This window comes from Medicago sativa, chromosome 5, assembly GCF_051527215.1.
Source record: "Medicago sativa cultivar Bolivia chromosome 5, Bolivia_mono, whole genome shotgun sequence".
NCBI lineage: Eukaryota > Viridiplantae > Streptophyta > Magnoliopsida > Fabales > Fabaceae > Medicago > Medicago sativa.
In genome coordinates, this window is record NC_140753.1 from 14780512 (window position 1) to 14794658 (window position 14147).

General features: G+C 33.9%; 2 protein-coding genes across 3 annotated transcripts; both read right to left on the minus strand.

The window, feature by feature from the left end:
- Positions 1 to 1600: 1600 nt before the first annotated feature.
- On the minus strand, positions 1601 to 5150 carry LOC146920386 (2-oxoglutarate-dependent dioxygenase DAO-like). The gene is made up of 3 exons (XM_085713804.1): positions 3345 to 5150; positions 2479 to 2794; positions 1601 to 2153 (listed from the first exon to the last, which is right to left on the minus strand). The coding sequence occupies exons 1-3, from the start codon at positions 3677 to 3679 to the stop codon at positions 1908 to 1910; spliced, it is 897 nt and encodes a 298-aa protein (XP_085569930.1). The 5' UTR covers positions 3680 to 5150; the 3' UTR covers positions 1601 to 1907.
- Positions 5151 to 5536: 386 nt separating this feature from the next.
- On the minus strand, positions 5537 to 13627 carry LOC146920387 (kinesin-like protein KIN-14I). Of its 2 annotated transcripts, XM_085713798.1 has the most exons (24): positions 13486 to 13627; positions 13341 to 13390; positions 12696 to 12924; positions 11861 to 11933; positions 11529 to 11660; positions 11227 to 11453; positions 10667 to 11094; positions 10399 to 10580; positions 9960 to 10075; positions 9698 to 9800; positions 9475 to 9627; positions 9201 to 9347; positions 8868 to 9068; positions 8603 to 8767; positions 8405 to 8509; positions 8163 to 8303; positions 7872 to 8066; positions 7648 to 7774; positions 7346 to 7548; positions 7022 to 7204; positions 6753 to 6848; positions 6463 to 6660; positions 6094 to 6365; positions 5537 to 6009 (listed from the first exon to the last, which is right to left on the minus strand). In XM_085713798.1, the coding sequence occupies exons 3-24, from the start codon at positions 12851 to 12853 to the stop codon at positions 5817 to 5819; spliced, it is 3798 nt and encodes a 1265-aa protein (XP_085569924.1). In that variant the 5' UTR covers positions 12854 to 12924; positions 13341 to 13390; positions 13486 to 13627; the 3' UTR covers positions 5537 to 5816. The 2 variants fall into 2 exon arrangements, with proteins under 2 accessions (XP_085569924.1, XP_085569923.1); XM_085713797.1 differs by having other exon boundaries at positions 8868 to 9347.
- Between the last annotated feature and the right edge of the window lie 520 nt (positions 13628 to 14147).

The following is a 14147-nucleotide window of genomic DNA, read 5'->3' on the forward strand; positions in this document are numbered from 1 at the left end:
GAATTTTTTTTTATTAGTACATTTTATATGGGTTAATTCGATTGACTATTGAATTGCTTTATGTTAAATATGATTCAATCTAGTGTTTTAACTTTTAAAATTCAGATTGGTTATCAACTCAGTCAAAGTACTAGGTTGTTAATCGAACAACTAAGTCATTGAATAAATCATGTGATTGAACTGAATGAGTCGTCCGTGTAACTCGACTTCTATAAAAGAAAATATACACACACACCCACACATTAAATCGAGTTGAACCTTATGATCGAGTTGTTACATATATATTTTTTGGTCAAGTAGTCTAGTTGATGTGGCTCACACATTTTAAAATGTGGAGAAGTGGGAAGTTTGGGGTTCAACCTCGGTCCCCGCCTAATATTGTACTTGCCGCTACCAATTGAGTTGTGCCTACATGACCGAGTCATTACACATTGTAATGTTAAAAAAAATAAAAAAAATCATTACATAAGAAAATATATTTATATAGAAGTATGATAATGAAATATATTTTAATTTAATAAAAAAAATAGTATTTATAAAATTAATATTCAACATTTATATTATATGTTGGTGGGGATGGAAAACATATGGTAATCGATTTAATGGAGGAAAACGGAAGTGAGTGGAAAATAGATGGTATCAAGGAGGTGTTCAATGGGAGAGATGTCGAGAATATTCTTGCCATGCCAATTATGGATAAGATAGGAGAAGATATACAGTGTTGGAAATTTACAACCCATGGAGACTACACTGTTAAATCGGCATATCACTATACCATATATAGTCTTCGGTTGAGTGAAAGGTAATGAAGATTTGGAGACTTCGAATTCTGCAAAAAAAAATAAAGGTAGTTTTATGGAGGGCAGCTAGAGGATGCCTACCTACGAGACATGGCTTCAAAATCGCGGTGTCCATTGTATGCAAAAATAAAGGATTTAGTAGAAGGGAAACCATTAAAGACTACAAAATCATGGGAAACCATTATAAGCAAATGACTATCATTCATTAACCCTAAACTCAAATTAGTCATGAAAACCCCAAAAGGATTTAGTATACACTACATTTGTTGGTTCTGATAAGCAGCCAAGAAAGGTTGAATCAAGGTTGCACATTGGATTTTATGGCAGTGGCAATGAATATCTTTGTTGACAGAGTTCCCTTACATGCTTTGAATGGTTGAAGATTGAAAAGTTTGGCTTTTTAACCGAATAGTAGGTTGTATAAATATCATATATTGCATTGAATATAGTAGGCAAAACATAAAAGCTCCTTAATAGAAAAACAAAATAGTGAGCATTATGGATATGATCTAAAACTTAAACTATTCCTGTTGATCTAAACCGAATCCTGCTGCGACTTACAAATTAAACTTAAACTGAACAACATTATGCACAAGAATTGATTTCCCAACTGCGCATTGGTTAGCAAACAACTTTACCACAGACTATCTCTTCCTCTCGTTTTGAAGACTTAAGAACTAATCTTAAAGTGTTTCACCCACCTTGATCTTGAAGGGGTATTAGAGTGATCATATAAACAGTCTTCTGTTATAGAATATGTTATTCATCATCTATCTCCTAGAGTTAGTTTAGTTAGGATCTGTGTGTAATGTATTCATCTCAGTACTTATATACTTGTGCTCTACTTTGTAATCCTTACATCAAATAATATCAAATGGTAAAAACAGAGTATCGCCAATTTTCCCAACTATCATTCTCTAATAGCATGTAATCAGTATCATATAATCAACTACATGTACACAAGGATGTACACTTGTACACATACTTATTTGTGAGTTGTGACATGGCCATGGAGTGTTGGATTAAAAAAAATGATTATCAACAAGATGCGCATTGCTGGATGCACATGCCCAGTAGAGAGGATGAAGTCCTAATATTCTCAAATCTTTACGCCAAGCGTAATAGCTCAAGGGCTTCACCAGTGTGCATCTTTTTCGAAACTCTAAGCTTTCTATAATCATCATAAACAAAAGGTTTATATAGACATGGGTGATCATGGTCCACCGCCTCTGTTGGGACCTCAACATTTCCCTTCCTCGGTCCCAACATGAATGTAGCAATTGAAAAGCGTGTGGTAGCTTCCTTGCATTGTACACGATGCTTTACATTGTAAAACCTTCCATTGCTCCATACCTGTATTCATTTTATTTCATATATTCAGGACTTGCAGCACACAATTTTCAAAAACCATAAGGTTAAAACATAACCTAAGGACCAAATGAAGGAGACTAATCATTGATTAACCAATTTAGTTTCTGAACTTAGGCACTCTCTCTTGCTTTGGTTATCATGTAAACAAAAATAATAATATAAAACATTTGTTATCTATGTTACTATAGTATCTAATATTTTGTTAAATTTCTTATATTCTGTCAATATAAAATAGCAGGTAGAAAAGAATGTGAAAGTTTAGTGACAAAGTTAGTGATTTACAGTGTAACTACTAACTAGCACTCACTTTAGCGATGTCTCCAAGATTGGCAAGGAGGGTTCCATGAAATGGTGGGACTGAAACAAATGATCCAGAACCGTCCATCACTTCAAGACCACCAACATTTTCATCGTCTTGAAGAATTGTTAGGAACCCTGAATCCGTGTGTATTTGGACTCCAGGGGACCCAACAGATTCTTTGGTGAAGCTATATTTATTAATTCTGAACTGGCAAGGCCAGTCCTCAAAATCAGCACTACCTATGCCCAGTGATTCGGCCATCTTTTGTCCTATTTTGACAGCCAAATCATGAATTGCTTTGCCATATGCCTCCATTATTTCCCTAGTAATAATCAATCAAAATCAACCGTACATAAAAAGGTCAACAATTGGCTACAAGTTGAAACAGAAAACTAAACTAAACTAGAAAAATAAATATGAATAAAATGGTCGCAACCGTTCAAAACTAGTAAACCAATGAAGCACACTACAAGATCATTTTTTGGAGACATTGACAAAGATCATAAGAAACTAATAGCAAAACATTCTGCTCATAAAAATTGCTTTCTGGAAATCTAACTACTTATTAGTCACATTCACAACACATGAAGGTTTTAAACAAAGGTCCCGGCCAAAATCTATATTGCAGAATCAAGATATTTAATGTAACCATCATCATAACACAATCCTAATTAAGACAAAATCATCCACATTTGACTATAATTATGTACAACAATACTATCAAGGATCATAAGTTGTAATGAACAACAACCTTAATCACATGAGACTGATAGTTTGATCTGATGGTTATGATTAATTGACAGTGTATATGAATAAAATCCTATTCCTAGATCAATTAAATGATAAACTGAACATAAGAAAAATGAAGAAACCTTTGATGAGGTGTGGCATTCAATTGAGAGCAGAATTCCTGCACAGCTTGTGAAGAACCTAAGTCATAGAGGCCTAAAGCTTCATAGAGAGGATTAACAGCACTTGGTGCCATGTAACCACTACCAGCAATAACATCTTGGTTGTTTATCTTGATATCCATAGGAAGATCAAGAAGAGCTTGAACAACGATCTTCATATCAGACATAAGAGTAGAAGGAATAGAGTGGTTGATGATCCTGAAACAACCCCATTTCTCACATGCATCTCTTAGCTTTTTGCATTCGGATTGCTCTGAAATCTTGTCAAGATCAATCACTGGAATAGCCTCCTCCATCCTATAAAAGATGAATCGGTGATGAAGCAAAGGTTATGACTTATGACACTGGTGCTGGTGCTAGTGGGATTCCACTTGAATGATTTTGACTTTGATCCTCTTGTTTTTATCTCTCTCCTATTTAAACATTCTCTCTCATCTCATTAACAACGTAATTTATTTTAATTATTTATTTATTTATTTATTAAATAAATAAAAAAACACAAATGTCACTGGAGTATTTTCCCTTATTTAGAGGTTGCAAGTATTTTCTCTAGTGTTTTGCTGATTTGAAAAAGTAATCGTTGCTAGAAAACGTGACTTTGATTAAAATTATAGCTATAGATATTGAAAGACAATAATATCCCAAAAAGACAAAAATAAGAGTCTTAAAAAATCATTAAATCATTAAATCCCCGCGTGCTTAGCTCATTTGGTAGAGATAATGCATAATATATGTAAAGTTTCGGGTTTAAATCTCGGACACCACAACAAAAAAAATCACTAATTTGATTAACAATATTATAAAATAAAATTAAAAGTAAAAGAAAACAAAGCCTAACAGCTAACAAATCTTAGGATAACTAGTAAAAAACAATAGTGTTAGTATTTTTTTTTTTTAAGGGACAATAGTGTTTATAGGATATAAAAATACACTCACATTGAGTGTTGATAGCACCATTCAATTTAAGCTTTCAGACTATTCCCACGTTGTAAAGTTTGTTTAAAGTAGAGAGGAGAGATTAGCTGTAAATAAGTAGTAGTGTAATGTAGGGCATTGCACTCTTGCAAGTCTGTACTTGCAAATTGGTTAGCGTTACGCTTGTTTGCAACCTTAGCAATTTTGTGACTATGAGTCTGATTCACCGTCGTCATCAAACTCGTTGTTGTGATACTAGCATCAAGAAAAACTGGTGGACGTGATGATGAGCCTGTCTTTCGGGATAACAAAGGATTGCAAGTCAAAACAACAGAAAAGTAGAAGAAAAACACAAGGAGATTGAAATAGAATGGAGCAAGGGCTTAGCTCAAAAGCTAAGCTGCTAAAGGAACTAACAGCTGAGAAGGAAAAGCTGTTTGAGCGGACCAGAGACGATCCTAAACTTAACAAACTATTGGAGGAGAAGGTAAGAAGGAATGATCCTATGGCACATCTAGTTAAGAAAAAAATATCCGGAAGAACCGGTTCTTCCATAGTTGGGAGAAAGTGATATAATGAATGAATCTGGTTTTGTTGTCCCTCAAGATATTCCAAATAATAGCTGCTTGAAGAGACGTTTAGCAGCTGCTCCAAATCGACGACACTGGGACGGTGTTGATTTGAGTAATGGGTTCGAGAAGGAACTGTTTAAGAGAACAAATGAGAAACAAGCTATGGACAAAGAGGCTTATCGTGGGTCTGTCTCTGATATGTGAAAACTGATATTGTATTTATAGGCATGTGTTGGTATTTGCATTTATTTATTTTTATGAGAAGACACTGAATAGACATATGTTTTCTTCATTGTATAATTTGTCTTTATTGTTCAAATCCTGCAGAAATATGAAGATAAATTTTGTCAGCATTGTTTTGGATGAGACAAACTTGTTTGTTTTATCGACCTATTTCTCTGACTAAATTAAAGTTTTTTTAAAAGATATATACATATTTTATCTTTTGTGACACTATATTCTTCAAAAGAATAAAGGTCCCGTCTTTAACATAATTTCTTAGTTTGGAACTCAACTCCAGATTATCAACATCTAACCTTATACCATCTCACAATCATGCAGTGTATCAAAGTACCCAAAATTTTCCTTTTTTGAAGCTAGCTTATATTTTGAAATCTATACCAACACTTCATTTTACCTCAATACTAACACTATTTCCTTGTGTCATTGTGAAACGACATGTCTTCAATATTAGTTAGCAGGAACTATCATATTAAGGTAGCATAATGTATATACTTATGTATATGTGAATGAGTTAAAGATTACTAAAAATATATACATGATTAAACTATACAGCTTGTACCCCTCTGAAACAAATTACAACAACCTATTAAGCCTATGAGATCTTGGAATGTGGAGACTGCAGCATTCCATAGACAAAAATTACAGCAGGTGGTCAATCCATTGCACTATAAGCCATTTATGAACTCTCAGTTGCCTGAAGCTACTACATTGAATGGCGGCCATCGCTCCGCTCTTTAGTTGGTCGTTTATCTTGAATTTCTTCTAAATCTTCATCCTCCCCTTTCCTACCTGCTTGCTCCTTCCAATAAGCAACCAATTTCTTCAGTCGAGCGATCTCTTTCGAAGATATGTTTTTACTTGGATCATTCACAATTGACCTCACACGCGACGCATACCTAACAGGAGTGAAAATCAGCCAAGTTATACTATTTAAAATTTGAAAGTCAAACATTTATAAGTTCAGAAAAGAGATAACATACATAAGAGAGTTATGCGTCTCATCCAAGCTTGATTCTACTGGAGATACATTCACAAACATGAGAGTTTTGGCGTTGCCTCCAAGTGAATCACTCATCAACATAGTTAACTTGTGATTTCTGTAAGGTATGTGTTGACCCCCTGAAGATAAAGCACTAATAACATCTCCAAGTGCTGATAATGATTTGTTTATACTTTGAGCTTCTTTCAATTGACTACCCTCAGAGCCTGACTTTTTAATTCTTTCAGAGCCAGCAAGATCCACAAAACTCAGCTGCATAATAAAATGTTCGTGTTTAAAATAGTTAACAAAAAAAAAATGGTATAAGTTGCATATATAAAGATATTCATAGATATAAGACAATTAATACCTTTCCTCTTGCAGTTGATTGGCTTTGAAGGTTGACACTTTCGATTACAACTGATAGTATAAGATGAGATCTTGAGCTTTCTTCATTCATTTGTGTCCCTGCTGTATGCCGCCGTTCCGAACCCCTTTGTATTATTCTATTCAATTCCTCCATGGTGGAAATCGACACAGTGGTTGCGTTTTCTACCGTTACCATTCCCTAAAATAAACAATCACAGCTTAAGAGACCAATCCATAAAATTAAAAGAATTATGAAATGGAAAAATTACAATCACAAAAATAATGAGTAACCTTTGAGTCCTTCTTAATCTCCAATTTTAATCGCTTTGCATTCTTCGGCAACAAGAGATCTACAAGTGTATCTTGATATAATTCCAACATGTACGCCTGCATCGTAAACACAAAAAGAAGTTTACATCAAACCGTAAAGAAAGACATTTGTCAAATCAAAGTTGTGGTTAATTTACTCAACAATTGTGTGTGCATTAAATGTATTTAATGACATAAATTTATATAGATGGATAGACAAATGTTTATCAAGCTCCATTTTGCAATTGTACCTTCAAGGAAAAAGAAAACTTGTTACCATCTCTCCTTAAAATTCTAAAAAGCTCTGTAGTAGCACGTGGCGTAAGGCCAGGATTGTTTTCGGATCCATATATTGTAAACGTCTTTCCAGAGCCAGTTTGACCATAGGCAAATACGCAAACATTATAACCGTCTACAGCAGATTGCACCAAGTACTGCATTGTGAATTTCCAAAAGAAAGACTTAGTAACGAGCATAAGAAAATGTTAAATCTATTTCAATGTAAACAACTATTTTGCTTGTTCGGAAAAAAAAGTAAACAACTATTATTTCTTAGTAGTTATGCTAAGACTTGCCCTTGTATCTTCAAATACTTCTTCTTGAGTTGCATTGCCGTTAAACACGCGATCATATATGTGTTGCTTTGCTTTATCATCTTTCCATGGATGCTCAACAGTAAACTCGTCTACAAAAGTAAGAACTTTTCTTTCATTCACGGCAATCTCTTTTTCACCAAGGGGTCTTAGACGACAGTAAACTCGTATTTTTCCTTTCATATCTGAAAAAGATAACCATATTCCAATGTTTTTATTATGTATGTGAGTTATATATGTAAATATATATACACATTCACATAGACATTAAACTTTATGTTCACCTTCTATGGTATTGAAATATCGCTTTCTGAGAACCTGCTCCTCCTTATAAAGTGATTCCATGTCAGCTAGTTGTGCCGCTTGCATCCTCAGTATGGAAGCTGTTTGTTCATTCTTTCTGTCAATATCCTACATAAAGCAAAATTGAAATTGATAAATGAAATTACTTTGTACTTGACGCAAATAAAGTGAACATGTTGAACCTATAAATAAAAAGTAGCAAAACCTCTTTCATTTCTCTCAAATCTTCTAGTTCTTTTAAATTGTTCCTCAACACAGCCAATTCAGAGTCCTTCGCCAAAAGTGTAGATTCAGCCATAACCAATTCTTGTTTAAGCACATCTAGTTTTCTTTCAAGGCCATGTACTTGAGAGTTCAGAGCTTTGCGTTCTTGTTCAAGTTTTCGTTGAACATAATTAATCTGCGTCACACCAACCAGAATTTATGTTGATTGAATATATCATCTTAAAATTAAGGCTTTTAAATTTATATATCTAGTTCCAACATGCTATTTTACCTCTTCAGTATTCTTCTTCTCAAGCTCAGATATCTTTTGTCTCAAAACTAACTTCTCATTTGTCAAGCATTTGATGGTCTCTTCAGCTGCCATAAGCTCATCTTTACAAAGTCTCAAGTCATCTTCAAGCTTTTGCAACGCCTATTAGGTAACATCGGAAGTCAACATTATAAAGATGAAAACAGTGGTTGATCAGCAAAAGAAAAAGAAAAAATCAATATCAGCAACAGAAAGTATCTTACTCGGTCGTTAGCTCCAATAGAGTCCTTGTTGGTAATCCCCTCTATCATCAAACTATTCAACTTGGCTATCTTTGCTTCCAAGCTCCTTTTTTCTATCATTTTAGCCTAGTAAATTTGCATGATCAATAAGAAAAGTTAGTAATGCAAAGATAAAAATGAGACTCGTACGATGAAGTTATCAAGAGTCAAAAGTTCTACCTGAAGTTCATTATCTTTTTCACTGCATAGTGATGTAAGCCTATCACGGTCATTCGTAACTTCTGCAAGACTATTCTTGGAAGTTTCTAAAGATTCTTTCAAGCCTTCTAATTCTTGGAGAGTCTCCTCTTCTTGTATTTGCTTCTCGTGCAATTTTTCCATCAACTATTCAACATGATTTAAATATTATAAACAGTTAGGTGCTTGTTCTACACCTTGTGTAATACTCTAAATTATATACCATACATTAGAATCTTAGACTTACTTGATCCGCCTTCCTTTGAGAATCTTCAACAGCTTTTGTTAAATCTTGAACACGTTTCTCATACGATTCCATATTCGGAGACTTAAATTCAGTAGAAATTTCTTTATCCAAAGAACCTGTAGGAGAAGATCGTGTTTTGGAATATCGGCGCAGCATTACATCATTTATGTGTGTCTGAAGGGCTACACAAATTTCTTCTCCCTGCAAAAATGATAAAACAACAATGATATAAAATAACTCCAATCTAACAAAAAAATATCCATCAAGTCCAAAGAGAAAGATTGAGAACTTGAAGAGTAAAATGGTAAATTTCAATGAAGGTGTTAACAATACCTGCTTGGTTTCAAACTGGAATATGTGAAGAACACCGGCAACTCGCATTTTAAAAAATACAGCAGTGTTACTGCTTCCAAATTGCATTATGTCTCTCAATTCAGCTGAGTGCAAATATTCCTTTGGAATGGGACGAAAAAAATGAATCTATAGAAAATTGATCAGAAACAAACATTTAATTAATTAAAAGTACAATTCAGTGTTCTATTACATGTAAATTATAATAAACCTTGTAATATTATCATTATGACGTTAAATCAGTTTTGAATCTTACCCCTCTCTTGTTAATTGCTAGTATTATTCGTCCAGGTAGGAGTCCAATAGGATCATCAATTTTGCGAACATTAAAAAATACAGAAAAGCCATAAGGAAGTGTTCTTATTATATGCAGAAACTGTTGTCTTGCATCATCTTTTGTGACATTCTCCTGAAAAGGGAAATCCATCTTATCACAGATTGAACAAGAAAAACAATCAGATGAAGTTAAGCTCTTATACCAGTGAATGATAGCAAGAAAGAATATCCAACTCCCATTCGCGTCTAGCTCTAGTCATTGCTATTTGCCTGGGAAGAAATCGCTCGAGAAAGGAATTCCAATCACTGATAAACACAGAAATCACAGTCAGTTGCAGTCATAATATAATAGATCACAGAAAGTAGAAAATATTGTAAAGTTTGGTCACAGTAAAATCGATCAAAAGATGTTAAAATAATATTGGAACATAGTTTCTAGCAAGATGAACATTCAAAGTCACCTACGGGCATGATTCGGGTCTTCTAACAAATCCAATCTCAGCCAAGATTTGCAATGCAGAAAGCTTTGATGCATCTTCCCTTCCAATGGGATAATTACCCAAAATATAATCATGCTGCAACTGTAAATAAGTATCCAAGCACCAACAAATCAATACCTTGAAGCAGGTCAGAATTCTATTCAAATCAAAACAATAGATTGTCTGGCTGGAGAAAACATTTTCTAGTTTCACTCATAATTAAAAAATGTAACATTTTTTTCACTTATTTCCTGATCTCAAATATTTGTATAGGAAATGGTAACAAAGTAGAAAGATAAAAAAAAAGTGACATTTTTGTAATTACTAGTGAAAACTGGAAATAAAAGGAAACCGCTTTCTCAAGCTAGACAGCCCAGGAAGAAAAACCAAACAAAACTTGTAAAACAAAAGCAAAAAAGGCATACTTGTACGTAGGACAACTGCCAAAACATAGGATCTGTCACAGCTTCATCCGATTCACGAAATAACTTTTTCTTGAAGACCAGTTTGCAGTGCAAAACTTCTCCCTTACTTCGTTCTTTTACGGCCTTAAATTCCGCTAATAGATCCCCGATATGTTTATTGTCGTCCAAACCAATGTACTCCTCTGAATAATAACATTAGAAGACTTGTTATACTACTGATCTCAGCTAATTTAATAATATTCACAAGCAAGAAGTGAAAAAGCCATACCATTGCCAGAATCAGATGATTTAGCGCTTGTGACAACTTTGCGGCATTCGTACAAGCCAAAGCTAGAGTATGTTGACAGTTTAATGATTCCTGCGAGTTCCTCGACAGCATCCGCTACGGTTGTTGACATGTCATATGTAATTTCTTCAAATGTTTCATCCAGAAAGAAGACTATAGTTGTGAGCTTTTTCCCAGTCATCCGAGCTTCGATCTCAGCAGGTCCGGGTATTATATGCCTAGGACCAGCCTTGAGAGAGTGCTTCAAAGCATTTAAAGTGTTCAATGCAACACCTCGGATCCCAGAATCAACAGCCACGCCATGCGCCACGTTATGGGTATATTCAGACAGATATCCTCCAATGTCTTTGCTTGGAGGCATGCACGACACACATAAATACATTAGCTCCCATGATTTCATCAAGTATTCCCTGATTTTGAGACAAGAAATGTATCAACCATTAACCAATAGTACACAAACAACATAAATCCAGCTACATTGAGCAAAGACTAAGAAAAGAAAACATGAAGCATGCTACTAAATACTAAGAAAAAAAATTTACCTCTCCGGATTGTTTCTTGTTTGTTTTGATATCTGCACAAAAAGTTCATCGCGGAGTTCCGAACGCTTCAAACTTTGCTTGTATAGTTTACCTACAAGCTCAACCCGGTCCTCTAAGCTTAGTGAAGACGAATCAACACCCATATACTTCAAAATCATTTGGAACAACTTTGTTGCCCGGCTTGCCAAATCGCCATTCAGCTTAAGCAATGATGTTGGTATTGGATCCTGCAACTCATGAGTTAGATTTTCGTGTGCTTAATAAAAAAAAATAACCACATTGAAAAGTTTGTATTTGATTACCTTTTGGAAGCAAAGCATGTCTTCGATTGTAAGTTTCTCTCGAACTTGGGGTCCCACGGATCGTTTAGAAAAAAATCCTCGCTTCCCGGCAGAGTGAATTTGTTTTTGCATCAACTTTAAAAAACCTTCCACCTATAACATACAACATTTGAGAAAACTTGATAACAAAAGATCATGTCCCCATGATCATAGCAATATAGCACTAAATTAGAAAGTACACTACCTTTCAAGCAGAATGTTATACAAAAATCACTGAGACGCAAAATAATAGGAATGCATGACTGTTAAAGAAAATAATATTTGAAACAAGATTAACATATATAGTTTCCCACCTGAAATCTGTCAATCAAAGGTGCTGCTCCAGCGAGTTCTGCTGGAATAGCCGTTGATAGAGTTGTTGGTGTGCTGCAAGTAAAAATAAAATACAACGTCAAAAACTGAAGAATACTGCATACGAGCAAACACACAATTCATTTCACTTTGTTGTTAGCTAGTCATTCAATTCAAGATTTGAGTATGTTTGGTTCCACTTTCGGGGGAAGTAAAGTTGATTCTAGATGTGTAGAATTGATCTTGACATGTTTGATTGTTCTCGAATAGAATTGATTTTGCCTCTAGAATTGATTCTAACATGAAGCTATAATTTAGAGTTTTTGCTTCTACAATTGATATATAGCCATAAAATTATTGTTCAACCCACACTTTTACACGAATGCATTCAAACATAAATCACTTTATATTTTACCGACTTTCAGCCATAATCAAATTTGTAGAATCAATAATCCTTCCCACCGCAAAACCAAACATGCAAAAAGCATAAAAAGTACATTCTTAGAATTGTGGCTGGATCAGACAATAAGAAGATAATGCAAGAATTAAGCTTGTGTACACTTTCCCTTCAATAAAATCTCTCCCCTCTCCCCGATGAACCAAACACAAACGATTTTAAAATTTCTCCCCTCTCAATGGTTGAACCAAACATACCCTCAGAGAAACAATATGGAAGAAGAAAATAATATTACTAGCTTCAAAAGTAAAATTAGCTAATGTGACTTATAAATTTCAACATTTGCTTGCTAACATCCCAAATTAATAAAATGTTCATTTTCCACACAAACAAAGTTATAAACATTAGGGTGTAACTCGAAAAGAAAAGATAATACTCACGCTGGTGTGAAATTGGAGCCATCGCTGTCATATCCATCGCCATTGCTAACAGTAGCATAGCTATGTAAAGGTGTACCCTCACTACCATTGATAGAACCAAATGAAGATCTGTTTGTCCTCACACTTTGGGCGCCGGATGGTGGCATATCAAATATCATATTCTTTTGCCAACAAACAAAAATTGAAACTAGTCAAAGCAAATAAGCTTGTTCTTCTTCAAGCTCCCCCACTGCATCACCAAAAACTTATACATAAGTTCAAACAATACAACACACACACACACACACACACACACACACACACACAATTTGAGCTATGTTGACTTAAATAAAAATGTTAGCTTGTAAATTGCAGCATAAAACACAGGTCAGGTATAAATTCAAAACCATATCATAAATAGAACAGAACAGAAAGAAATTAACAAAAATACAATTTTTTTTTAACAATTCATGAATTTTATCACCAAAAAAAAACATAACAATTATGAAGGACAAAGAAAGAAACAGACCCAGAAACCAAAATGCTACAACATTAAACTAGCAAGTACAAAGTTAACAAAAGTAAGAAACTTTGCATTTCCACTAAAAAAAACATGAGGATCCAAAACATGAAGAATGAGGTTAAGATGAAGGGAAAAAAAACAACCTTTGTAGCAGCAATGGAACAAACAATGTTGTGCAGTGCAAGAGAGAGATCTGGGCCAGTGAGAAAGTGAAGATGAAGCAAATTAAGAATAGATTTGGTTGAAAAAAAATAATTGAAGTTATGATTTTTGAGGCTGAATTGTTACCAGTGGACAAAAAAAAAAAAACAAGTGAGAGAAAGTCACGAGAACATTATTAAACAATGAGGCTTTTGGGAAACTTAAACTACTTTTACACTTTCTTCTTCTTCACTCAAAAATAAAGATTGACATGAAAGAAAGAAAACACAGAGAAACAAGATTCTTGTTTCACAACTAAATATACATAAACATAAACTTCATTATCATTTAAGTAACATTATTATATTATATTATATAGTTTTTATTTTTTAAATCTTGTATTTCCATTTGGCATAAGACTATGTTTGAGTGTTTTGTTTAGAAAAAATCTAAAATATGAATGGTCTTTGGAGTTAATAATAATTGATACTAATTGATGATTTATAACTATTCAACCGAAAAAAGATTCTCATAATCTAGTGATTATGCGGCCAAATACTTTGGCTTACATAAATGTGAGTCCCTTTCTCTTCTTCCCTTGGTAATTTATTTATTACTACATGCATATGATATGATATTAATGTACATAAATTAGTTTGTGTGACTATCTTTTGGTTTTTCACACACTCTAAAAGTATGTCATTTCGTGTTAGTGTAATGTCACATACTTTCAAAAAAAATTGTATTTAAATAAATGTGACATCTTTGATTAAAATTAAATTCATTGTTTCATGAAAAAATAGGTAATT

What these genes read in the sequence shown, in the direction of transcription:
- LOC146920386 (XM_085713804.1), bottom strand. Translation starts at nt 3,679, where the DNA reads ATGGAGGAGGCTATTCCAGTGATTGATCTTGACAAGATTTCAGAGCAA. An exon ending in AATGCCACACCTCATCAAAG is followed by an intron (nt 2,795 to 3,344) that starts GTTTCTTCATTT and finishes GATTATTACTAG; the next exon opens with GGAAATAATGGAGGCATATG. An exon ending in ATCTTGGAGACATCGCTAAA is followed by an intron (nt 2,154 to 2,478) that starts GTGAGTGCTAGT and finishes AAATGAATACAG; the next exon opens with GTATGGAGCAATGGAAGGTT.
- LOC146920387 (XM_085713797.1), bottom strand. Translation starts at nt 12,853, where the DNA reads ATGATATTTGATATGCCACCATCCGGCGCCCAAAGTGTGAGGACAAAC. An exon ending in CTATTGGAGCTAACGACCGA is followed by an intron (nt 8,304 to 8,404) that starts GTAAGATACTTT and finishes GTTACCTAATAG; the next exon opens with GCGTTGCAAAAGCTTGAAGA. An exon ending in AGAAGAAGAATACTGAAGAG is followed by an intron (nt 8,067 to 8,162) that starts GTAAAATAGCAT and finishes GGTGTGACGCAG; the next exon opens with ATTAATTATGTTCAACGAAA.